Genomic DNA, 24,977 nt, shown 5'->3' with positions numbered 1-24,977 from the left:
GGGTTTCAGTGAAAAACCCACTGTTTCAATTTAGGGGGCATAGAATAAAACTCTGAGGACTAACTCCGTCATGTGTACAAGCACTGACAGTACATGTTGGGGTGAAGGGTGGTTTCTAATTGTAGGAGGGACCGGGAGAGCCCTGGAGCAAGACTTCCCCACCTGAGGGGAACCTGAGGGTAAATCTAACTTCTCCCTGGGTGAGAAGTAGCTAAAAAGAGGCCAAGCTGAGGGTGATTTATGCCCTGGTTAGCATGAAGTGATGGGAACTGGGAGGAGCAGGGGCCTTTAATAAGCCCTAGCAATTCTGTGCTTTACAGGGTATAGATTGGTCCACATAAGAGTGGCTATTTTAATAAATGTACTAAGGAGCCCTTAAACATCTGTTCTGGGCCATTAGTTTTAACAGCTTCTCAGCTCTGCTCCCCCTGCTTTTATTCGCAGGGTCCAACAAGAGACAGAGTGGCCCTTGCTACTCTCAGTGCCTACTGCAAACAGCCCAGGGGGAGCACAAAGGCTGGGGTGTTTTGGAGGCGAGCAGTGGTGGTGGTCGTTATAAGGTGCAGGGGGGGGCACGGGACTGCCACTTCCAGGGGGTTAGCTCTGAAGTCGTACCATGTGTCAGGTCCTTGGTGGTCCTACGTTCAGGGACTCAGGGTCTCAGCACAGTTCCTAGCAGACCAATAAGCACATCACAGGAGCTGCCAACACAAATCATCTGCATCTCGCCTCATTCCCTGAATGCATCCCATGGCTGAGGCAGAGGGAAGCCCATATTCCTTTAGGTTGATGGGTCTTGTAAAATTAATGAATTACCACAATTACCCATTTACTTCCCTCAGCTGTAAAGGCACAGGAGGCTCCACAACCACAGATGGGATCAGACTGCTCCTCTGTGAGGGGCATTGGGCTTCACTGCCCAGCTTGGCATTTGTGTGCCTTTGCCTTATGAAATGCATTCAAAGGGCCTCTGAAGCCCAGCAGCGGCACGTGGCCCAGGTGGAGCTGGATGCATACCGGGCATCTGCTTTGATCAGGGTGTGTGAAAGCACCTCCAGTTCAAAAGCACCATAGCCCAGGAGTCCCCGGAGGGAGGTTAGTCCAAGCTGCAGTACATGGCATCCTGGAGTGCCTTGATTTCATCCTTGCTTCCTATCACTTGACTTCATTACCCAGGAATTAAGTCAGTTGCTAGCTGAAGACCCCATCACATGCAGCTCCAGGCCTCTCCCCTCTTTTCTCCCTGCTTTATCTCAGCTGAGGCCAGTTCCCCTGAAGGGAAGCCTGGGGGCAGCAGCTCAGAACAGCTCTTCCTTTCTCCCCTATCTCTGAGGGTAAGAGGATTGAGGCACTGCCTGCACTGCACCAAAGCAGAGACACTTCACTGGAATGCACGTAGGTGTCTGTAGCTCATGGACACGGGACAGAGAGCGGGCAGGGGCCAGATCCAGGATTAGAACAGCGAGAGGTCTGTGCGGGGGTGGGGATTCAGATGCACTGGAAGAGTTGAGTAGAGATGCCAGGACCATGCTAGCAGGTGTGCATCTCAGCATCAGGAAGGGGCAAAACTGGCTTGTCACCTTCCCATACCAAACCTGGCTGCTCCCTTGTGTGGACATTAAACCCATACACAGAAACAGGATCAGCCAACCCATGTGAACACATATAGGCTTCACTGGGTCTCAACAGGGCTGACTTACCCTGGCATTTTGGCTTCTGGTCCTGCTCTGAGGTCAGCAGAACAGCTTGAACAGGGACACCAAATGCTCCAAGCTCCTACCTTGGCATGTGAAGCACCTGATGTGGAAGTGGTTGCTCTGGACACGCACCACCTCTCCTTTGCATGTGTCCCCACAGCGGTAGCACTGGATGACGGTGGAGCCACTCCTGGAGCTATAGGGGTTTTGTTGATAGGGAACTGCTGGGGAGAAGGAGAGAAAAAACACCAGGTTTGTTATCTTCAGGAAAGCACTGCCTGGCATGCGGTGAATCAGCAGCCCAGTGCCAAGCTGGGTGAACAGCAACTATAATGGTGAAACCCTTCAGCAAGCCCCTTTCTGCAAATCTACCACAAGCCTCAGACAAGCCTGCCATTAGAGGCAGCCTGTCTGAGCAGGGCAGAGGGCTGGGAGCTGTCCAACCTGCCTGATGCAGTGCATGAGCTGGGGCAAACAACTTCCCACTGGGGCCTCTGTTTCCCCATCTGTATAATGGGAATAACATGACCGACCCAATAAACTCTGTGTGGTCCCAGGGTGAAAGGATCTAGATGTGGACAGAGTAATACTCCCTGTCATCATTCCTGGGAGCCAGACTGCCCTAGTTTTACACTGCCCATTTCAAGTAAACGACTGGTTGCACCCAGCAACGGTAAGATATGCCCACATTGGGGGTAGGCACAGTGGTTTGTGAGCCACACGCTGGCTTCCCTGGGAGCACACACATAGAGGGGGACAGTGATAACTGGGACTGGACATTGAGTCTTGTCTCTGCCCTGGGTGAGCCATCTGGTTCCACGAATTTACTGCTCCAGATAAGTTCAATAACACCATAGGCCTGGAAGCTCAGGAAAAGGAGAGACCATGGGGAGAAGGGAACACAAGGAGCCATGTGCGGTTCCACCAGACTTAGCCACCCTCATCCTCACAGGTGGGTGGAGGTGCCTGTCAGTGCCAGGAGCATAAGTGGCACTAGAAAATATTATTTGGTGGGGCTAGGCAGTGCACCCACCTGATCCTGCCCCTCCCTCCCGCAGGGCTGTTCTGGGGCCTGTGCACACTGGTACTGTGCGTGCAGCGGTGGAGGAGCACATGGCGGGGGCGCTGGGCATGGTGCTGGGGCCGCTGTTGCCAGCCCAGTTGAGGGAAGGGTGCAAAGCCCCATTAGCTCCGGCCTTCCGCCACCTACGGCCAGGAGGTCTCTGGTTCTCTGAGACACGACGTTGCATGAAAGCTACAGGCCTGCTGAAGCCTTCTCCATGACCCTTCCCATCTCTTTTTCTCTCCTGCTATATTCACTGCCACAGCCAGGCAAGGGCTAGACAGCTCACACACATCTGCTCCCAAGACCTCCGAATTGGAGGCGCTGCCTGAGAAAATGCACCCTAGTCCAAGCACTAACCTCACTCTGGCAGGGCCTGCATCTGCTTCCCAGCTGTGGAGTCAGCCAAGGTGCCTGCTAAACATCTAGCTCAGCCATGAATAGCATCCTCATGCTTCACACACCAGAGAAGCTCCTTTCCCCAAGTTCTCAGTGCTGACCCTGATTCATTTTGCATGAAGCCAATAGGTCACTTTGGCTTTCCTTTACTTTAAAGGGAAACTAGTGCTGGAGAAAGGTCTCCTAAAGTCTTCTTAGAAGTAGGAAGCCCCTTGATCCTATGTCTCCGCTGAGCCTGCCTAGTGCCAGAGAGGAGCGGTGGTTTTTGTCATTATGTTTGCACTAGTGTCATTAGGTGTGGGACTAGATGAGTTCGTTTCATCCAGGTCACTGGCTGTTCTCAGGGGTAACAACCTCCTGTCCATCCTGACCCAGCCTGGAATCAAATCTGGCACCTGGAGATGGTGGGCTCTGGCTGGAACATTAACTCCCTGGCCTGGTCTCCCTCAGCGGGATGGAGCAGCTCCCTGGCTGGACTGCAGTAAACAGGAGCAACCTGGGTGTGTGCAGCCTCTCTAGAAAGACCTTGGGATGTCCCAGAGAGACTCTCCCTGGGTGACAGAGGTCAGATTCTTCCAAGTCATTATTCTATGGAGCAGCCTCTCTGGGAAATAGTAGAAGCTGAACCACTTAAACCATTTGACAAGAAACTGAAGAAAGCCCCAGAGGGCACAAACTCATTTCCCCTCCTAAGCCTCCTGCCCTCCCTGCTTGCTCAGCAGCATCCATCACTCAGCAGGTTGGTTGCCAGGAAGGACTCTGCCTGCCACAAGGTGCAAACTCCGGGCTCCAAGGAATGGGCTGTACAGCCTAAGTGGTCATGCCACTGCTGACTGCTACAGACAAATCCTCCTCCAGAGCACATGGAAGGCATTTAAAAGGTGCAGGCAGGTCTAGATCCTTATGATTTCATAGAACAAACCACTTTGGGCATCTCCTCTGCACAGTTTGCAGAAGCTTATGGACACATATCACTGGCTTTTACACCTAAGCGGTAAAATAAATACTGCTTGCTGTTAGAAATAAGCAAAACAGTTGGGCATGGGCAAAATGATCGGGAAAAAGGTGGGAATGTCAGTGAACCAGAACTAAGCCAGTGATAAACTACTTCCCTGGGAGAAAAGGAAATTGAGTTTATTGAAAACTTGGTCCATGAATAAAGGTTGAGAGCATGAGTGAAGGGACAGTGAACAGAAGAGATCTCTCAGAAGAGAGATGCCATTTGTCGCGGGGACAGGACTACATTCAGAAAATTCTGTGACAGAGAAAAGAGAATCGAACCATTGTTGGCTTCACTGCTAACAAGTCAAAGCAAAATTAGAGAGTGTCCTGTGCCAAATCCCATCCGATGTGCCAAAGTACAGATGATTTGAGCTGTTTTGTTGGTCTGTGCAAATGTACAGCAGTGCCCACAATTAGTGACTCTTAGGGTGTGACGCCAATGTTAAGAGACAACCATACCTTCCCCAGACAGTCAATCCATCCTGTGCTATTTACAAGGCATCCTCAGAACGTCAGAGATGTGCTGGAGCATGCACAGAACTGCCACTCATTCCAGCGGGGGCTCAGCCTGTTGACGGTGGCAGGATGAGTGCCCAGGCCAAGGTCAGCCAGTCACTGCTAGCTCCACTGTTTGGCCCTGGATCTGAGCTTCCTTGAGCTCCCAAATGTTAGGGCTGAGTCCATTTTTTATTCCAGCAGATTAAATTGTTACAAAATGAGCCGGGGTTGCTGATGTCTGAACCAAGCAGAGCTGCCCTCTGGCAGCTGCAGGAGTGACAGTGCAGGAATCCCTGAGTTCTGCCCGTATCCCACACAAACCAACAAATGCTAACAACAAGAGCCATGCATTTGCTGGTCGGTCACCCATCCAGAGATCCAAAATGTTGACAGGGTTTGAGGCCCCAATTCCAACCACAAAACAAGGCACTAAAATGCCAACTAGTGAGAACAGTGTGACAGGTAGATCCCCTCCTCCTCTTTCCACACTGGGGCAAGGGAAAAGTCTGGGAACTTGGAGACCTCTACTTTCAGAAAGTACTTGAGGAAGGAATAAAGCCTTTCTGCACAGCCTTGGCTGACTTGAACAGCAACATTTCCCTGGCCCATAGCAGGACAGGCTAGATAAGTCTTGTCAAGCCTTCATTCTGGGGTGTATTCTGTACACTGGAGGTACAACTTAGTGCCTTGTAGGCTCAGCAGGATCCCCTGGGGGTACACAAAGTCCTGAGACAATGTCCTGCTGCCATAAATGGGGAATAGCGATCACTTGTGTCAGAGACTCCAGCAGAGCAAGAGTTACAGCAATGCAAACGTCCTCCCCCATCTTCTGCCTGCACCCAGTCTGAGAACAAAGCAGCATCCACATGTTGGGAGTCAGCTGTGCCACTCTGCAGGGCCTTGGCCAAAGGGGGGTGGGGAGAAGATGTGAGCTGAGGCATTCATCAACATTTAAATAAACGTTAATAAAAATCTGTGTTGGAAAATTCATCCATCAATTATTCCGGGCATCTCTTGTCCCTAGGGGGAACTTCTCGGTGTCCATAGCAACCTGTCATCAAGCCCCTGTTGACAGTCTGGGAGGGAGGGCGGGAGGCAGAGGCAGAGCGGGAGGGAAGGAGGGAGGAAGCTCTCATGGTCAGTGAAGTCAGGGGCTCAGTGACAATCAGCTGGACCAAGGCAAGTCCTGAAGTCAATGGGGTTGTTCCAGATTTACACCAGTATCACTGGGCCAGGAACCTGGTCCAGGCAGCCATCACCCCCTTTATTCAGTATCAAGTGGAAAGCTTCCCCTAATGTGAGATTAACCTCAGGCTCTCTAGAAACCTTAATGCATTGTTGTGTTCTGCTCCCACTTGTTTGCGAGAAGCTGGCAGCTCCCTCCTGGCCCGGCACAGGAAGTATTACACATCACAACACCCCTTTGCAGAAGGACAGCCAATTTGGCAAAGCTCATTACACCCAAATAATCCAGTAATAATAATGTAAGTAGCATTAGGGGCCTCGTAGGCTCAGATGTGATGGTTGGGGCAGGAGGTGGAGATGGGCTCTAGGAATGGCTTAATCTCAGGCTTGAGCACTCCTGGGATTCGTGGTCATGCCCAGCAATGGTGTCACGATGGTGTCACAAGCTGAGCAAGGCCGAGTCTGGTCCATCCTTGGATGGGAGGTCTCTGAAGGAAAACCAGAGGCAAGCAGCTGATGGTGCTCTTCCTTCAGTCAGCGCTGTGGGAGGAAGCAGCTCTGGGACATGCCAAATAACTACAGGGCTGACTATTATCTACTCACTAGGGGCTCATGGCTTTCCCTATGAGGATGTGAGCTTCGGAGTTCCTGGACAATTGGCTCTTTCCTTCCAAAAGCCCCTCTGCAGTCTCAATAACATCAACTGTCCTTCTCCTTTTCCTGCCACATCCTGAATTGCCATGTGACATTGCTATGCACTGTGAAACCACTGCTACCTTCCTCCTCTGAGGCAGCTGGATTGGAACGGAGGGGAGAGCAATCCTTGTGGGGCCTACAAAGTGTCTGGGGATCCTCTGGGGAAGAAGACAAAAGCACAAGAGAATAATTATCTTCATCAAATACATTGCAGTGTGAAGCCTCCACAGCTAGTGAGAAGGCAAAACCCATCTGTTTGGACAGCTCTGAGACCTGCTGTCACCACTGCAGCCTGGTACTGCAGTTGGCTGTGTCTAGAGGCACCACATGGTGCTGCCATGAAAGAGATCAGTGCCTTGGTACAAGCTGCTATAAAAGTGCTGGTCAGGCAAGAAACTCAGTGAGCATCACCTCGGGCAGATTTGCACTGCCCCCCTGCCTGCCCCAAGGGCTGTGGGCTGGCTTAGGGGACTGTTATGACTAGCACATGAACGGGTCTTCAGACTGCCTTGGTGCTGTGACCACAAGAGCCTCTAAGCAGAGACAAAAAGCACTGAATCAACTGGCGTGTTGCAGGCACCGTTTTAAAAGGTGCGACATAAACAGAGCACAAGCTGGTTTAAAGGTGTTATATAAACAGATCATCAACTGCCCTTAAATATGAGATAAAATCAGTCACTCTGGGTGACAGGAAAGTTTAGGAATTGGGCTGGCTTGGCTAGCCAGAATTCTAGTGCCTGCATACCCTGATAAACCCTGCATGCTCTGCAGCAACTGGGTGTTTCAGTCTCAAACACAGGATGTTGAATCAATAATATACCCACAAAGAGCAAACTAGGTACACTCGGTGCACGTGAGTGAAAGGAAAGCCAGGGGCTGCTGGAGACATTTTATAGCAGCTGGAAAGCAAGCTGGAGGGAACAGGGTATTTCTGAGATCATTTTTCACTCTTCTTTAAGAGTGCAGTGCCGTGATTTCACCACTGCCGTCCTAACAGAACTCTGCACCCGGTCTTATCCCGTTAGTGCTACAGAGACAAGCCAAGAAAGGAAACTGCAGGTCAGATCATCACAGGAAGGAGGATGTAACAGCAAGCAAACACATCGTTCTGAGACCCTGTCTCAGTGTAATGTTTGACAGGCGTGTGTTTGTGATCCACCTACTCCACAGGGGCACAGGAAAACCCAATTTAATTAATTAACAACCTGTAATTAATATTTGCACAATGTTTAGGGAGCCACAGGTAAAGGATGTCATAGACGTGCAAAAAGCTTACAGCTCATTAGCAATAGTATTACATCTTGGCGTCTGGTGTGAAAATGTGTACAGGTTGAGCGTGATATAGATGTGTGATATAGGTGTTCAGAGATGCCCGTGACATGAGTGCACAGGTATAGAGCAGCTGGATGTGATGGTTTGTGAAGTGCGCATCAGGCAGATGGGTGCCATGTGTGTGCGAGTGCACAGATGTATGTGGAGATGCATGATGGGGCAGGTGGGTGCATGCAGTCTGTGTGTGCTGGCAAGGGCAGGAGGCAGGTGTGCTTCCTTTGCAGGATGGGAAGTGATTGTGGGTGGGAGCGCAAGGGGTGACTCAGACATCCCCATCACTCTGGAGGTTCAGGCCAAGAGCTTGAAACTCTTCGACAGAACCAGCTCTTGGGTCAGCAGCGCCCCAGGCCAATAAAACCCCCACGACCACTCCTCTAACTCCCTTCCTGTGCTGAAAGGAGCAGAGGAATGATTAATCACATTAATCCTCTGCACATTTCCTGCAGTAATTGGCCTGTAAATCATCCTCTTGGAAAAATCCACACCATGCGGTGGTTGCCAAAGCCAGGGGATAAATAACAGGGTAGATTTTTACGGCACATTGGCTCCTACAGCTGGTAGCATTTCTCCCAGGCACCACTGAGGTGAGAAGGAAGCACTGAGTGGTACTGGCAAAGCTAAGAGAGGCAATACTGGAATGGGTGGCTTTGGCAGAGCTGCGATGGGACAGTAGGTCACACAGTGGTACGAACACCAAATCAAAAGAGCATCAGGGCACCCAAGCACTTGCCTTTCAGCTGAGCAGCGCTGAGTAAAACATGTCAGAGTTAACCTGAGTTAACCTCAGACTTATTCCTCACGCAGTGCCTGGACCTTGGGGATATGGAGGGAGCAAATGGCAAGTCTGTTACTCTTCAGCCCCTCGGTGCCCTATAAGGGAATATGATGCTTGCTCCTTGCTTGCCATCTTCCCTGCAGGCAGGGTGCAGTGCATGCGCCAAGCACTGCTGGCAATTCTGCGATAACCAAAGGAACTGGAACAGGCAGTAGAGGTAAATAGCTGTAGCCCTCCTGGAAGGGGTTAACTGGGTGTAACTGCAGGGCAGGAGCTGCTCATAACCAAAGGTAGCCAAACCGGACAACACCAAAGCTATAAGGTCATTAGAGCAGTGAGACCACTCGCGGCTGAGTCCTCCCTGTGCTGAGCACTCATCTAGTGAACACCCCAACCAGAGGCAAAAAAGGGTCTTAGGAGCTGAAAGATTAGTCATGCGCTTCGGCTTGTACTGGCAGTGGCTTAGGTAAAGTCAGCATCCAGGAACTGGGGGAGAGAGAGAGCCCACTGAAAAACCAGTGCAGATGAGGCCAAGAGGTGAGGACAATGGTGCCCAGTCCCCAAACATGAGGGGCTGAGTTTTGATACGTTTGCAATGTATCAAACCTATATACTCTGCTATACGTTTCAGAGTCTGGGTTCTGCTCATGAGGTGAGTTATCCTGCACAGAAACCTTCCTGGACTCACTACGGAGCAGAACTGGCTGTAGTCCTCTCCCTCCCACAGACTCACAGGAGCGTTTTTTCTAAAGCCTTAGCCCAAATTCCACATGGGATAAGCCCAGAAATTTCACCAGCATTCAATGTGGCCCAGGGAACTACATATAACTACGCACTTTCCAGTGAGGTAATGGAGTAATTTATGAGACTACTGTGATGAAGGAAAACTCAGTGCTAAAACTCCATCAAGAAAAGGCACCCAGCACATTTCCAAATCCGTGCCTGGCTCTGGGGAGACTCAGTGGCAGCTACAACAGATGCTGCAGCTTTACTGCAGTTCTGGGATGCCTTGCCCAGCACTAATCAGAGAAGTATTTGTTCAGCTTGGAGTTAATTTATCTAGATCAGAGACAAAATGTCTCCTCTTAGTAAGGGAAGGGCATCATAGACTGCCCCTGGTTGAGAGCTAGGACCTGTGCCTCTACCTCAGATTTCCACCCACAGCTCTAGCCAGAGTTAGATCAAAATTCAAGCCAGTAGTTACTCGTGTGGAGGACCAGCCAGCAACGGCATGGAATCCAAGGCATGGGTAGTTTCAAGTAACTCTTCCCCTACTATCTTCCTTCTCTCCAAATGCTTTTATTTTTTGAAAAGCAAATGGAGGGAGCAGAACTGAGTCCTAGTGCTTGTGGTAGACACACTGAACTGACTTAGGACCTCATTCCCTGTGCAGACAGTTACTCTAAGTCTTAGTTTTCCCATCAGCACATATAGGGAAGGAGGATTCCTCCCTACTTTAAAGAGGACTTGTGAAGCACAGAAATCCCTCCAGAGACAGAAGTAGAGAGAAAAACCTTCAGCAGTTCTAAGCAGGCACAAGGAAGAACCTTCTCAGAGGAACTTCATGTTGATCCATTCACCCAGCGGGTCAAGGGAATAAACCAGTGGAAGGAATCACGAGACACTCTTAGCAAGTCATACTAGCCTCTCCCTGCCTCTGATCCAGTTCCCAGTAACACAAGCACTTCCTTGTAATCTCCAGCAAGCCCCTCATGCCTGTCTTGACTGAAAGAAGGGGATAATCTTATTAACCCTGTGGCCAGCACTGAGTAGGTCACAGATTGCAGTGCATATGGTGAGGTGTCTCATGTCAATAGAAAGGTCTGGGAAACACAGCTCTAGACTGCCAGTGCTTTGGTATCGGGGACTTCCCTGGGCTTGTTTCAGAAAACTGATCTCCCTAAATCTGGAATTGTCAGATCTATTCCCAGCGCAGGATGGCTTTGCCGTTTGGACACAGGGCATGAGGAGATCAAAGCTTAGATCTTCACTGGAAGCACAAGAGGTTGGCTCTTGACCATTTCGAGCATGAGGGCATCCTGTTGATGCCATAGAGAGGGATGCCTATACTAAGAGGCCTATACTGGCAAAGCTGGGAGAGAAGGAGGAAGGTAGTACTGGAATGGGTGGCTTTGGCAGAGCTGCGATGGGACAGTAGGTCACAAAGTGCCACAAACACCAAATCAAAAGAACATCAAGGCACCCAAGCACTGCACTTGGCTTTTAGCTGAGCAGTGCTGAGTAAAACACATCAGAGTTAACCTGTGTTAACCATGAGAAGCCTATACTGAATAGAGTGCTTGCCTTTCTCACTTGCCTATACTGAATAGAGTGCTTGCCTTCTCACAAGCGTCAGGGAGCCCATAACGATGTTCCTCACTTACCTTCTCACAGTCATCGCCACAGCATCAGAGATCAGAGACTGTATCTGAGAGTGGATAGCACCCATGCTCAAAGGCAGGTGAACCACAAGTAAGAGACTCTTGTGACCATGACCACTCATGCTCAGTGGACAGTTTGTCTGGCCAAATATTTTTAGATGTTCACACACCTCAATCCTATTGCTTTGCAGTAGTACTAATAACTCACAGCTCCAGCTGAAGTCAATGTGACCCGGAAGCACCTGATGCTTCTGAGAATGAGGCCAAACGGTCTCGAACACAAGGACACCCAGAATTCGTATTGTTTGAAAGCATGAGGGGAACTAAGCAAAGTGGCCAAGCAAAAAATAAGGGAAATGGCAGATGTTGAGGCAGGGCTGCTAGAAGGATGCTGGAGCCTTGGGCAGGAAGAACCTGAGATGAAGAAACCCACCAGCCTCTGTCCAGCCTGGCTACATAAATCAGTGATATGACACTAGGAGAGCAGAAGGGGGATAGTGGTACTCAAAGCCAGAGGAAACCTGGCAAGTATAAAGGTCTGTGCTCACAAAGAAGCTGGGTCTAAAAAGGGTTGGACTGCACACTAGCTATACATGTTATCTGAAACTCACTCCATCCTTGGGTCCATAGCCATGTATTAGTACACATGCAAAGTACTTCTCAAACTTGCCAGAAAATTAAGGTCCTTACCTTGAGAACTTTATACTCTAATTCAGATACTCAGGAGGACAAATATCAAGGGAATGAGATGGTCAAGCACTCAGCATTGCACCTGAAAGTCATTTCACAGCATAACAAGGCAGGTCGATATTATGATCATACAGAGGCATAGTTCACCGGAGAGGCCAACCCCAGCTTTGCTAAAACTGGACCCCTTAGATATAGGTAAGTCGGCCCACAGATACAGAGGCAAAACTGCCAGTGAGATTTGTGCCTGACAGCAGAGTTGGGCTCACATGATGCAAGAGATAACATCTAAAAAATAAGAGTGTCCAAGGGTAATTCTCGTACCACAGTCCCACCACAGAACTCCTGTTAACTGCAGTAATTGCTGGACGACCCGATCAATGTGCACAAACCTCCCATGCAGTGGGGAATCCTCTTCCTTGCCCAGCTGCACTGGTTGTTTAAGATTGCTTCCTCAGAGGTGAGATTGCCATACGCCAGGCTGTCAAAGTAGCAGCCTGCTGTCCCCTGAGGACTGCACGAGTAACCTCACATCAAAGAGGCTGTTCTGCTGTGTGGGCCTGAGCACGCACCAGCTGAAGTTCAATGCTACTCACACAATAGGCTGCTGTCAAGTAGACAATGGTAGGGAAGAGTGTCAGGAACTGGCACGAGGCTGTTGGCCAGCTGACAGTCTGGCCTGAGGGACAGCACAGGCAGAAGGGAAAGACTTTTAGCCACTGCAGCCAGCTGAGAGATTCTCACCCCAGCCCACAGCAATCCGACTCACGGCACTGGCTGCCATACAGCTCTCGCTGGGTAAAATTGAGTTTCTGGAGTCTCTGGGCTGTTGGTCAGCACCCAGCACAGAGACAAGAGAGAGGTATGGGCGGAGGAACTGCCTCTTGAGATGGATGCCCCAGACCAGAGACCGATGCAAACAGGCACCAGGAAACAATGGTGCACTCATATGCCCTGCCCTGGTTTCTCCTGCTCCCTTCTCCACATGTACGTGCCCAGTACTGACTTCCCTTGGCACTGATACTGCTAGTTACAGCCACAAAGGTTCAGGAGTTTACAACAGTCATTAAAATATACCAAGACAAACGGGCTGAGGGTCAAGTTGACTTTCTCCTGCTCCAGCCAGAGAAGATCTGCAAAGGAACTAGCCCAAACACCAAGGGTGAGGAGTTGCTCTGCATCTCCAGCCCATACTTAGGAAAAACCTGGTTCACTGACGGTGAGTTTGGGATCGGACCTGGGACTGCTGTCAGGTTCAGGTGCCTGCTGTCAGTTCTCACATGTTCAGTCAAGTTTTCAATTTTATTCACGAAACATAATTTAGACAGAAGATAGGACTGGGACCAAAGACAACATGCTCACAGGCCATTCTAGTTGGTCAATATTTCTATTTTTTCCCCTCAGACAAATCCCAGAATTTTTTCAGTTCATGTTTTTTTGAGTTTTGGTAAAAAGGTTCAAATTGTGATTTATGAAAACCAACATATTGTAGCAAAGCCTCCTGTAGCAAAAAAATGGGTTGCCAAAAACTGACTGTTTTGTTTGTCACCAAAAAACCCTGGGGGAAAAAAAATCAAATTTTAAAAAATGTACAACAAATACCACTGGCAACTTTTTGACCAGCTTTAATGTCAATTCCTGAGCATTTTGAGATGTGGTTATGTGGATGCCTTCAGGGTTACACTAGTGATGGGATCTGGGGAAGGGCCAGTTGCAAGGCATTTTCCAAAAAGTCACAGAGTCAGCACCTACCAGAGCCTGGATTTATCTCCCTTCCCAACAGGGTACTCTCTCCCTTTCACCCATCCTCTTGTTATAGGAGGAGCGCAGATAAATGATCACTTTTATCTTCTATTCTAGTTGAAATATTTCTAGTTCAGATGAGACTGGCTGGGATGTTGATTTGCATATTTCATTTTGTTCTGCATGCATATGGCATTTTATTGCACGACAGTATTTTATAGGGTTGGGTATTTGACCAGTTAAATAAAGTTTGATCAAACAGCAGTCAAAAATTGTAAAAAAAAGCCAATTGGTCCTAATAATACACAGAAAAAGTATACATTTCCCATTAAGAAATGTGTCAAAAACAATAACAAATCATATTTCTGTCAAGAAAATTATTTTTAAAAATGAAGGTGTTTTTTTTTTAAATTGCCATAATCTTTGACCAAGTCAAAAATATGCAGTCAATTGACTGGTCAACTGACCAGCTTGCCAACCATAGTGTTTTACTGTGGAGGCACCAGAGCCAGACATGAGTGTTTAACAAATGAAAATTAAAAAAAAATCATTAAAACTGCAAGGGGGCTGTGGGCCATGCTGAGGTGCACCAGCAGACTGAGCGTGGCAGCCCTGAGCAGGACAGTGAGCAGGGCTGGGGCTGTACATGGAAAGTGAGGCACCCGCGGGAGCCCAGCCCTGGAAACTAAGACCACAAGGCAGGATTTCATAGACTTGACAGGACTCTTTGGGGGTCAGCCCCAGGTCAGGACTGAGGTATTTCTACCCTCTTACATTATGCTCGAGTTAGCTAGCGTAGAGCACAAGGCAGACAGGATTACAACTTGAGGCAAGTCCATGCTGGCTCTCCTCTCACTTCTCCCATCAGAGCCATCTGCAGTTTACAGCTAAAATGTCCAAACCATGCCACTGCTCCTAATCCGGCCCCAGGCTTCCCTAATTAGATCACAACCAATTATTGCTTCCACCTGCCCTGTGCTGTCACACTCTGTAGCTGTCACCAGGAAGCTGTCACCTCCCTCCATGTGACAAGGGAAATAAACACGATGTGGGTGCTCAGGACGAGAACAGCCAGCAGAGCTGAAGTGGCAGATGCCCCGTCTGGTAGTATCATGCCTGCAATGGCTGCGGGGTGGGCCTGCGAGAGGCAGCCAAGCATGCACCGCTCAGCTGGCACTTGCAAAGGGCCATGTTTATTTTGGGTGTAGCAGGGAGGAATGTCATGAATTTTAATGCTGATGGATAGCAAGAGGGGTAGCACTGGCTGGACCAATTATGGCTCAGCTCTACGCGTCCCTTCTTCACACTGCTCTGTCAACACTCCTCATCCCTTACTTACCACCAGAGCCAGGGCCCCACACAGCTGTGCTCTGGCAGACACGTCTACCTCGCAGCACCCTGCCAGTCCAGCTCTGGGCTTGCCCACAGCACTTTACCATATGCTGCAATCCTGACTGTTGGCCACTCCTCTCTTCCACTCCAGGGTCTCCCTTGGGAAGACTGGCAACTGGGCTAAATGTTGTGATAGATTTTTAATGAGCACAAATGTGCTTCATGGCTGTGATCCAGCCCACCAACCTTGTGACTAAATGCAGAGTTGAACCCAGAAGATAAAAAGCTAGTGCAGTGACCCAGGGGGTCAAACACTCCACAACATGCCAATCTGTCATGGTGCCCCCTTCCCTTTTCACTAAGGAAGCAATGTGCTGTTGAAACCTTGTTGCTCCTCAGAAGGAGTCATCAGACCGGGGCTGGCACCGGAGGGGAAATAACCTTCCACGTGGGCTCTGCAAAGAAGCTGGTTGTGTCCATAATATAGAGGGACCTGTTAAGAGTCAAACAGACTCAAGATGCTGAAGCCACAGCTGCTGGCCGGTCCCCCATGTTACTAGCCAGGGCACATCAGCATCATGTGCTGATTTATACTTGGGGAGGAGCTGGCCTGAAATAGGAATACACCTTCCCTCCAAAGGAAGATGGAGTAAAGGGAGTGGAAAAGAGAAAAATGAACTGGGGTAAAGCAAACCAGAATGAGAGAAGAAAATAAGCAGAAAGAGGAAGAGATAGGACTGAAAGAAGAAAAAAATAGGATGCAGGGAAAAGTTTCTTTACTCTGAAGAGCACAATTAGTTTCTGGCTGGGCTTATGGAAAATTATTCACTAAACTTGAACGTTAAAGGAAGCCGGTGATTGTCTCTGGACACTGAGTAACCCAGCTACCTGGCAATGCAGCCAACGGCTGTAACAGCATATTTGCTATGCGCAGGATGTTTGCTTCCTGAGAATTTGGCAAGTCATATAAAACCATAATATACGGGGGGCAACTCTCGATCCCTCAGACTGCACCAAGATGTGCTGCTAAGGATGCCTCCCATCTCCCTACAGGACAGGAGCAGCGTGAGAGAGCACTGTCCCATCCTGATAGCGCAGCCTTGCTCCAGCCCATAACACCTCAGCCATCTCAGCTGAAGTAGACAGTGGGATTTTTTTTCAAACTCAGATTCATATTATGGGATGTGCAAAATGGTATGGCCACCTCTCACAGTATTCTGTAATTTTCTTGAAGTTCCAGATACTGAAGTCATGGTACAAAACACAAAAATCTCAGCTTTCACTAAAAAAAAAATCTTTCCAGAATGTATAGCTGTGGAATAAAGCTTGAAAACCTAAACCCTGAGTGCTCAGAAACCAAACAGCAAATGACTACTTCCCTAAGTGCTGTCTTAAATCTCATGATTTTTAAGAAATCTTCCGACCTTTCTGAGCCTGACTCATGATTTTGGAAAGATGGAGCTGTTTTAGCAACAGCTATTTTGCAGAATTCAGGCTGTGGTATGTACAGCTATCCATCAGGAGGTTAATGTGCTCTCAGTAGTTTCTGGGTAACAAAAGTCAGCTCTTAGGAACAGTGATCAGCCAATAAATGTTTACTCTTGTGCTATAATACTTCTTTTTGCATTTCACTAGCTGAGTGTAGTGTCCATCAGGATCTTGGGGTGAGGTGCTTGAGTTGAGATGGAAACCACTGGGTAGTACACTTGATGGGCCAGATTTCCAATTGTAATGGGGTCCTTTTATACAGTTCCTGTGATGCAAAGGGGCAAGAATCCTGCAGAAATAGCCCCAGAAGGGAGGTTTCCAATGGTTCAGGAGCTCTGTGCCCATTACCGATATTGATGTGGGCATCCCAAGAGTATGTTGGACAGAGGGCATAACTGGTATACTGGCTGTTCACCTGATGAATGACCCCAGTGCTGCTCTAACATGTATCAGGGACTGGGGCAAAAGTACCAGATACAAAGATGCCTTAAAGCAGAGCTAGAAAGAAACCAACATCCTATGCCCACAACCCTGATAAATAACATAGATGAATTTAGGAGCTACTACGTAGGAGTTGGGCAGTGGATATATTTTCTAACACATCCCAAGTGGCCACTTGAGAGTGATGGCTGCAGATATAACAAGGGAAGCATTCACCTCACCCAAGACCTTCAGGAATAGGGCAGAGAATGGAGTTGACTGGTTCTCAGAGCAACACGTTCCCCCCACCCGCCAACAGGACAAGGCTGGGCTGCCTGAATCTGCAGCTACTGCTCAGGCACTGCAGGCTCCTGCTAAATTTGTGGCAGTTTTTGAGAGTCACCCCTACAAGTCTGACAATCCAGAAGGCCCCTCTGACTGATTCAGCTCTGGTCTGTTCCCAGAGGTTCCCCTCAGGTTGGTACTGAGACAGCAAGGAGTGGTTTTCCCAGCCCACGAATCCTATCTGGGGTGGTTCAAGGGGCAGAGGGTTCACCCAGCCCTACAGACAACCCTGGCTGTGAGCCACTGCAAATGTAAGCAAGGGGATGAACTAACTCCCCATGGGACTGACAGAGGGTGGCAAGACTGAGTTGGCTTGAGGATCAAGCCGGTTCAGTGACATCAAACAGGCCCAAATCCCTTGCATCCTTTCCATTAAATCAGTCCTTTTAAGGAGCAAAGCCTCAGCAATATTCTCCTTGCATGAGCCATGGGGGCAGGGAGCATGGCCCAGCCAGATGTCAGAGGCTGGCACCCTGTGAAAGGGAAAGCAGCTTGAGCAGCAGGCAGGTGCAGGCACCACTCAGCTAGCGTGTGCTCAGGGCCTATGCGGCCTCTGGCAAAGCTACTTAAATCAATGAAGACGAGCCAGCATGTGGCATGGCATTAGTGCCCTCCTGGCATGCAGAAGCCTGTCATGTGTGTTGGTATACAGATAAGTGAGTGGAGGGAAGGGGCAGGGAGCTTTGCCTCCAGCTACCTTGCTAGGGATGGGACTCCCAAGGGGACAGGAACCAAGTGTCACTGTGTTCCTCTATGGTGGCATTCCCCAGGCCAGCCCCCTTCCCCCAACTGCATGTCACCTGGGCGCACCTGTATGTTTAAGAGCCCTCACAAGAATCAGTCACAACCCAGACACTTTTGAGCGCTGAGTTTAGCTCTGTAGGGTTTCTAACAGCCCTCCTCCCAGTGGGGCACCGCGACTCCAGCCTGCAGGCCGTCAGTTTCTACTGCTGTCATCTACAGACTCCCAGGGGAGAAGCCTCCCCATTCCTTCCTTGGGGAGCTCCTTGTAAATGTTGCTCTGAGTGTTTTGCTTCCAGATCTGCTCTCCCTTTTCTGCACCAGGGAGTTTTCGGTCTCAGGAGGAGAAGGCTTTGCAAACACAGCCTGGGCACGGGTGGCAGATTCGTACAATCTTCTTCATCCCCAGGGCGAAGATCCCACAGGAGAAGTTCTGCCACTGGTGACCCCCAGTGTAACCCCACTGACATGAACAGAACTGCCCAAACACAGGTGGGGCCAGGCCTTGTCTCTGAGGTTGACACATGGCTAGAGTTGGATGTGGCTTCCCCCTCACTAGCTAAGATGCTTCTACAGTCATGCAAAACTGTAAGGGACCTGCTAGTCCCCAGAGGCAGCTACACTCTTCTGTGTCTCACAAGCTGCTGAAGAGCCACTACTACAGAGCCAACTCCCAGAAGAGAGCCAGGCTTTAACATTTAATCAAATAGCCTTGCATTCACTTACCAAAACTCCTAAATAGATGAGGAGGGAAAAGCTCTTGGTGGCTCAGGGCTTCCTGTCACCTGGCTAAACTAGCTTCTCTCCAGAGCTGCTGTTTATTATCTTCAGTTTCCAGCAGAAGGGCCCTGCCAGGAGCACTCTACCTACTCCTGCCTGGAATGCAGAGCATGTGCATGTGCAAAGGCCCAGGGAGATTGAAGGTGTGCAGGTTATGGGGCATCTAACTGTGAAAGCATGCATGCTGGAATGGGAGCGTGTTTGTGCATGCTAGTATGTTAGGGAGTTAGGGCATGCATGCTACATCAGGATGCATTTTAATACATCAGTAAACAGATGCATGCAAATACATGCTAACTTAGGCAGTATTAGCATTGCATCATGTGTTAGCATGTGTGCATCACAACCTGTAATCCTACCCGGCATAGCTCTTTCTTACCTCTAACAGATATCTCAGATACCTTATTGTGATGGCAATAAGATCGCCTTGAACTGAACTGCTGTAGTAATAAGAGTGTGTGTGTGTGCATACTTGCCTGTACATATTGTGTCAACATGTGCCAGTTGGCAGATATTAGTGTTTGTATCTCCATTATCACGTGTATTCCAAGAAAGAGGAGGAATCAGTGAACACACAGAATAGCTCCCTGGGATCTGCAATGATGGGGGAGTGTGTATGTGTGTATGTGGCCATAGGTCATGGACCCCAGAGGTAGGAGGATAATAGTCTTACAACAGCTGGTTACAATTTCTAGGGGAGACATTTACTTCTGCCTCTGAGCCAAGCTATCTCTGGAATTGGACACAATTTGGGTGGGGCTTGATTTCCATTTGCAGATCAACAAACAGCTCCTGCAAATGGCTGTGGGAAGCTCAGCCATCCTTCCAGACAGCTGGAGGCTCCCTGCACTGGCCCTGCCCAGCCCTGGTGCTGGGACTGACTGTCTCCAAGCTCCACAATGGGATTTTCATGGAGGAAATGAAGAAGTCAATGAACTGTTGTAACCAAGGGTTACATGTCTGCATAGTGGGAGAGGCACCCCCCCCTTCCTCACCAGCAGGATGCAGTTTGGGATTCTGCTCACCCTCATGCCTTGGGCAAAGGAAGCCAGTGGAAAGCACTGACAACTGCAAGCAAAATCCTTGTCCCGTCTCCTCATCCTGTGGTTGTTGCTCTCTATCATTAAAAGGGGAGCCAGGCTCTGTTGGAGGAAGAAAAATTACAGCAGCTCAGCAGGAAACTTTCTCACTTCCCCTCAAACTGGCCAAAGGCTGGAGAAGCTCATGTGACTTGATGCTTTTCTAAAAAATGATCTGTTTTAACAGTACAATTCTTCTCATCCTGACGTGGAGTGTCACACACAGGGCTGCTCTGGATGCAGATATCAGATGGGTTGTTGGTGGGTGTATTCTAGATGCACATGGGTATGTATATGAATGGTGGTACATGTTAGAGATGGAAGAGGCATATTAGACCATCCAGCCCATTTCCAAGTTACCTGTGTTCATATACATTTCCATACAGGGGCTTACATATCTGCCCACCTTAAATGACTGCATGCTTTGCTAGTGCATGCAGTACATGCATGGATTCCATGGGTTGTATCCACTGCTGCCTATGGTTGGCATGGATTCATATATGAAATAACAGGCAGGGAAACATATACCTCCGCTCACAGTCCTTATTTTAAACCAGTCAGGTTTTACAACGAATGGTTTATTCCCTTCTTGATTAGATCAGAAAATATTACCAGTTCCCAGTGTCTCTGGGAAGGGGTAGGAGAAGACAGATTTGTTTTAATTAGGGCTGGGGGGGAGAGCAATGAAGAGCCAGAAGCTGAGAGCTGAACTGAAATATGAAAGGGCCAATTCAGTGGCATCTCTAGGTAGGTATTAATAGTGCTCTCAGCACAGCCTTGCAGGGCAGCCTGGGGGAATACCTGTGCCCAGCAGCTGCCCCCCAACTGTCCCCAGCTGGCAGCATGGGTGCTCGCCTCTGTGAAAGCCAGCCTGGCATTCCCAGGGCTCCCTTCATCTCCAGGCACAAGGGAGATGAGGCTGGGAACCACCTCCCCAGTCTGACATGAAATCAGACTGATGAACAAGTCCCAAAATAGCCCTACTGAAGAGGGAGACGCCCTGATTCTGACTCTGGGGTGTGGCTGACATCCTAAGGGCAGCGAAGGGCTCAGCCACAGCTGTGCTGAGACACACAGCACTAAGCAGCCCTGTTTCCCCAACTCTCTTATCCCCAGTCTGCAGCCACAGGAATGCAGTGTCCTATTGCAGAAGAGACAGTGCATGGCACAGAGATGCTTTTGGGGGAGCTGATCAGCCCTACAGGTCCCCATAAGCAGGGGGACTGCTATCCTCACCAAAGACATCTGGCCTGGCCCTCCGGCTTGGGGAAATAATGTGGTCAGAGCTAGAAACAGCCTTCTTGCCCAGACTCCAGCAAGATGCACCGAGTGACAGCTCACCCAGCTCCAACATGCCTGTAGAGAAGCTTTACATTCCCTGAATGTGCTCTGGCTGGACAGTCACACGGGGTTACGAATGCAACACAATTCATGGCAACTACATGTGCTGTCACCTGCTAAGCCAGCCAAGGAACAAGCACTTCTCTGCTTCCTCCAGTCTCCTGCCACTCTCAGCTGGGGTGACCCAACGCACGGGAATTGTAGCAACAGCTTAAAGCCTCAGCGGAGCTGAGCATATGAGCAGAATAAGATGCACTACTGTGACTTTAGCTACCTCACAGATATAGCATGACCAAGTCATTCAGTGTTGGCAGGTATATCAGGAGCACCCAGCAAAATGCACTCTAACAAGCAGAGCAGCTGTGGCCAGAGGTTGTAAAGCATCCTGGTCACTGCTGTCCCCCACTCCTGGTTACAGCCACCCACACCTCCTCAGGTGGGTTCAGCATGTCCAGCAGTTGTTTCTTCTTTCATGCCTATTCAGTCTCGCCTCAGGGCCTAGAGTTGGGAATATGTCTCCTGACTGACATCTCTCTCTGCCCAAGGTTTTTTTTTTTCTTTTTCTTGAAATTTCACGTCTCAAGCCAAATTAGTTCTGAATTCTATCAGCTGAGTGGAGCTCAATCGTTTAAGCCAGTGTGGGGCTACCGCTGGTAAGTATCCTACCTTCCAGGTGTTTCAGCCCAAATCTGTGGAGGGCATCCTATGTGTAAGCCCCAAGCCTGGAGGCCTTGTGGTTCAGATGCCCCCTCATCTCGCCTGCCCCTAGCCAAAAGGCTGAAGGAGCAAGCTAGAGGAAAAGCCTGAGAGCAGTCCCTCTTCACCATAAATCGTGTAGCTAAGATCCTCACATTTGGAGGCATTTGTAGACTCTCACAGGGATCAGCCTGCAAGGGACAGTGCAAGGGACAGGCCTTCACCCTCTAAGTACACAGAGTCATTCAAGGCCAAGAAGGGTATCTCTCCTGCTAGGTATGCAAATAGCGTACTGCAAATACAGGTCTGTTCACAGCTCACAAAGCAGAACCTGGCTTCCCGTGTAGCCTGCTCTGCCTCCTTTGCTAGCTCACTGTAAGGAACAGGGCTCAAGAGCTCAGTGTTGCTCCCACAGATGGGTGTGTGCGGCAAATTCTTGGCCCACAGACTGAGAATCAATTGGCCAAGAGACATTATTTTGATGATGAAAGCTGGGCTCTGTTTGGCAGCAGCTCAGATGCAGCTTCACGGGAGGCTTACGTGCTTGCTGCAGGCTTCCCTGCACCTTCCCCTGGATCTGGTGCCAGCCACTTTTGGATACAAGAGACCAGACTAGACTGACCATGAGTTCAGCCCAGCCTGGCAATTGCTGTGCTCTTCATACAACACATACACAACTCAGATAGCTGCATACTCCCCTTGAGGCATTTACGCTGTTAATTATTGTAGGGTGGTGCCAAACCACTGGTGCCAGCTGCCCTGCAGTTGATGAGCAATGGGCCATGCATATTTGTTTGTTGCAGGGTTCCTGGAGCACTGGCCATGCCCTGGTTTGCTATTGCAAGCTGGTTTCCTTCTGCTGGGAGATACCTCTTGGCATGTTATTGTAGGGTTGCTCCTGATCCCTGAGGTATGTGCCCTGGCATGCTGCTAGCCAACTGTATCTGGGGGCTGAGCAGCATCCACTGTTTTGCTATCCAAAAGCTGCTCACAGGAGCTGCACTGCTGGTATCGATTTTCCTTCTTTTCAGGAAAGTGGAGTATTGAATCATTGGGGGAGGGGAGGACAAGAAGAGGTGGAGACAGATGTGTACAAAGGCATTAACAGGAGGTCAAATTCCAACTGAGCCAAGCCCCAGACCAGTCCTTAAGTGCAGGTGTATTCTAGATGGGAAGGACTCCTCAGGAAGCATTTCACCCATCTCTCTGCTCAGCCCCAAGCAAGGTGCTAAGGGTGCCTTAAATTCTACACACGCACACACACAATGCGTGCATGTCCCCTTTCCAATTTAGGTGGCTGTCATTGATAACAATCTGGACTAGCTCGCTAGCATAGGTATTTTTTGAGAGATTACAAAAGGGTCGCTCAAGACTTAATACGTCTAAAGAAGCAAAAATCACCCAGTGAGGAAGATGTTCTCCTCTTAGAGATCCTGCTTGAGATCATCAACCTATTTCCCTATGGCCCCAGCAAGCCAGCCTCCAGCCTTTGTGATTAGATTGCACAGATCGTTCCCTGACGATTCCCAACAGTCCGGGCCCCTGAAAAGTGACCAAAACCCAGATGCTTCCAGGCAGAGGCCAAAATGTTAACAAAATCCCTACATTGCATTTGCATGTGAGCCACCTCTACCTGCATGCATCAGGCTTTTAGTGATAGCAGTGTGGCCTGCTTGCTCTGGAACAGGAAACCGTGATGGAGTGACACGGAGATAGATGCAGGGGTCCGAAGCAAGTGATCAGTCTCTTCCACAGGCTTCTGCTTACAAGTGACTATGAAAAGGGACCTCCAGGCTCTGCCCACCTACCCTCCATGAGTCCTGGGGTCAGGCCTCCTGATGTTAGGGCCAAGAATGCATTGAGATGCTGACTGGCTCTGAAGGGTACACAAAGCCAAGAAGCTCTCCGCCTGTTTGTATTCTGGCTTGTGCACAGCCAGCAGTGATTGCTTTCTAGCCTGTTGAAAACAATGGGATGGCAGAGGCCTCACTAAGAGCATCATCTGTTAACAATGGGTTCGCACAGGCCTCACTGAAAGCAATGTTTGTCCTGCCTTACTGAGGGCAACTTTTACCCTATGACAGGGAGGATGTTTGAGAAGGAAAGAAAACAGCTGAGCTCTCCGAGCCTGAGGTGATCAGTTGAACTGGCATTTAGAGAAAGCATCTTTTCACTTGCAAGAGCAGACCTAGACTGGGAGCAGCTGAGAGCTGACAGCTGCGATTCTCACTCCCATTACTAATGTATCAGCCACTTCTCCATCCAGACTGATCTCGCACGAATTCCCTGACCCTGGTGGCAATTATGCTGCTGCTTACTTCACTGGTTTCTGGACATCACTCCTGTCAGTCTGCCACACCCTCCCCAGGCAGATGTGCAACACATCCTGAGTATTGCACATCCCAGTATTTTGGGATGAGGGCAAGTTTATTTGAGGAGGTCTGGAGGAGAGTCCTGCCAAGAGGCTGAAGATGGAATTTCATTGTCACATCTGTTTTGACTTAGAAACCTTCCCCAAGCAGTTAAAGATACAAATAATTTCTATATGCTATGAAGGGGAGGGGTGAGAAGCAGTACAGAATTGCATTCACCCCTCCTTCTCTAGCACTCACAGTGCTTTGAACTTGTGATGGGACAGGAGTCAGAGGATCCCCTCCTCTCCCTTCTTACAAGAGACATCAGGATTAGAAACAAAAAGAGGAAGAGCCCAGAGATGGTCAGACACAGCTGTCATCCATGGTCATTCTCCAATTCCAAGCCACAGCAGGAATGGCCATCAGCCACATCCTCCAGAGAACAGGATGCACTATAAGACTCAGCCAGAATAATTACACTAGGATCTTCCACCCACCATTCATAATCCAGGGAAACAGAAATGAAAGTGCAATGAAATGCAATAAAGGCCCAATCCTGTAAGGCACCAGGTACCCTCCACTCTTGATGAAGTCAATGGATACTGAGGCCATTCAGTACCTCATATGTCAAGACTCTGGATCATCAGAGACAGCTATGAGTCCTAACTCTCCAGTGCCCAGCATCTTTCATTGCCATTCACACAGAAGAGCTGCTGTGAAAATGCTACCATGTCAGAACAGTGGCATCAGTGCCAAGGCAGAGCAGAGAGCACCCCAAATCAGTTGCAAACTGTATCTACCATTTGCTCGTCATCATCGAGCATTACCTGGCACTACTGTGCTGGATCCCATGGGAATGTCAAAGTAGAAATTCTCCCCCCAGGCCAACATTATAGTGGTTTACCAGTCCTTCACTGCCACCTCACCTCCATCCTTCCCACTT

The 24,977-nt window shown here is 49.3% G+C and overlaps 1 protein-coding gene across 4 annotated transcripts in view; it reads right to left on the bottom strand.

The window, feature by feature from the left end:
- ABLIM3 (actin binding LIM protein family member 3) overlaps positions 1-24,977 on the bottom strand; it is a 103,345-nt gene that overhangs the window by 48,677 nt on the left and 29,691 nt on the right. For all 4 annotated transcript variants that reach the window (XM_090064871.1, XM_090064867.1, XM_090064868.1 and 1 more), the window contains exon 3: positions 1,781-1,921. In XM_090064871.1, the coding sequence (XP_089920997.1) occupies positions 1,781-1,921 (141 nt within the window). The remainder of the gene's footprint in view (positions 1-1,780; positions 1,922-24,977) is intronic.

This window comes from Crocodylus siamensis, chromosome 10 (assembly GCF_052110815.1).
Source record: "Crocodylus siamensis isolate JL-2025a chromosome 10, ASM5211081v1, whole genome shotgun sequence".
NCBI classification, from domain to species: Eukaryota; Metazoa; Chordata; order Crocodylia; family Crocodylidae; genus Crocodylus; species Crocodylus siamensis.
The sequence above is the reverse complement of the archived record's forward strand: the minus strand, read 5'-3'. Positions and strand labels throughout refer to the sequence as shown.